General features: G+C 34.4%; 1 protein-coding gene across 1 annotated transcript in view; it reads right to left on the reverse strand.

Annotated features, from left to right (window-relative positions):
* CUNH5orf42 (chromosome unknown C5orf42 homolog) overlaps positions 1 to 1799 on the reverse strand; it is a 133102-nt gene that overhangs the window by 69711 nt on the left and 61592 nt on the right. Inside the window, 3 exon segments of the mRNA XM_023515013.1 lie at positions 336 to 415; positions 905 to 1068; positions 1664 to 1794. Coding sequence (XP_023370781.1) covers positions 336 to 415; positions 905 to 1068; positions 1664 to 1794 — 375 coding nt within the window.

Raw genomic sequence — 1799 nt, forward strand, 5'->3', positions numbered from 1 at the left:
GTGCTGTGGTGTCATATCTCATAGCAACCTCCAACTCTCAGGCTAGAGAAATCTTCTTGCCTCAGCCTTCCAAGTAGCTGGGACCATAGGTGCCCACCACAATGCCTGGCTATTTTTTAGAGATGGGTCTCACTCTTGCTCTGACTGGTCTTGAACTCCTGAGCTCAGGCAATCCACCCACCTTGGCCTCCCAAAGTGCTGGAATTACAGGCATGAGCTACCACACCTGGCTTGCTGTGTTATATTTAATAATAATGAATAAAAACACTTACATATAACTTAAGTACTAAACAGAATAAAAGTTGAATAATTCTACCCACTGTTTATTGACTTACTTCTAACTGCTGTGGTAAGGTCAGCGTGCAAATGGCAATATTGGGACTTTTGAGACCTCCAACAGGTTCTTTGGTGTCTTCTAGTAAGAAACAAAAAGGAAAAAAAGAAAACTGACCATTTAAAAACAATCTACTGACTTTTTAAAAGGTTCAAGAAATATTACAGGAAAGAAATAAAATGACAGAAATATTTTCTTTCTTACAAAGGAGAAAATATCCCCTCTTCTTTAAGTAAATCTCATATGACCCCTGAAAACAACCTCATTATCAGTATGTATAACTACTCAATGGAAAATTCTGAGAATTTGTATTTTAAAGAAGATCACTAGGGAGATGTTTATAGAGTTGATTAACAGAAATTAAGTGGCTATACTTAGTACATAACCAGGGCAAGAGGCCCAGTATTTTTAAAAGAGCTACCAACACAAAAATACCTTAGATTAATTTTTGGTTTCAGCTATTGCAAATATACTAACTTAAAAATAAAACTACACAGTTATCTCGGATAATTTCATTTACCAATCTCAAATTAATAAAGCCAAAGAAAAAAATTACCTAAATGAACTGACCTTCATAGTCTGATAGGTGCATATCCATTCCCTCCCGTGTAAATGTTTCTGCCTCTAAAAGATCCTCATTGGTATCTATAAATTCTTTTTCAGTGTTATGAGTGATGGAAATAATCTCATCATTGATTTCTCTTACTTCAGGACTCTCTGCTTCACTTGGCATTCTATTGACAAAAATGCAGCAGCTAAAATTACAACTCATTTTTAGAGACAAAGAACTTGCTTTTCATTTGACTCAGTTTTTTAAAAACAAAAACAAGCAGGTTTCATATTGATAAAGCATTTTTTTAAAACCATTTTTGGGACATAGTAGAAGCTCAGTAAAATGTTCAATGAATGCCTGAACATGCTAGTTTTTATTTATTCAGATGATTAGAATAATTTACCATTCTCACAGAGGACTCCTCAAGCTACGTAGGCTTTTGCCTTGGTATCCAAAGATATATTACTCCTAGTATTGCTTCATATGTAAAAAAGGATGAAAGGATTAGTTCAACTTCTCCTGATATAGAAAATAAGTTAACATAATATAGGAATTTATCAGAAAGAATTAACTGCTCTCTGAGAAGATTTGAGTTAGATGAACATAGAAAAAATATAATTTGTAATGAATTGTTAAAGCACTTCAGAATGCTTATTTCTCTAATTGAAAGAAATACTCATTCCTTTAACTTTCAAAGATTCATTTCTTCCCTTTAAGCCCGAACACCATAAACCAAGTATCTTCCATTAAAAAGGCAGGTATTATGAGCAACTTACTTCAGGATACTTGGACAAGATTCACTCTGATCATTTCTTTCCTCAGCTCTACCTTGAGGTGCCTCTGTGACTGAATATTCAGCATCTGTTTTGTGCTTCTTCTCAATACTGAGAACAATCTGAGACCCAGTGTAAC

The sequence above is a fragment of the Otolemur garnettii genome, unplaced genomic scaffold (assembly GCF_000181295.1).
Source record: "Otolemur garnettii isolate 467f Iridium unplaced genomic scaffold, OtoGar3 scaffold00063, whole genome shotgun sequence".
Lineage (NCBI taxonomy): Eukaryota > Metazoa > Chordata > Mammalia > Primates > Galagidae > Otolemur > Otolemur garnettii.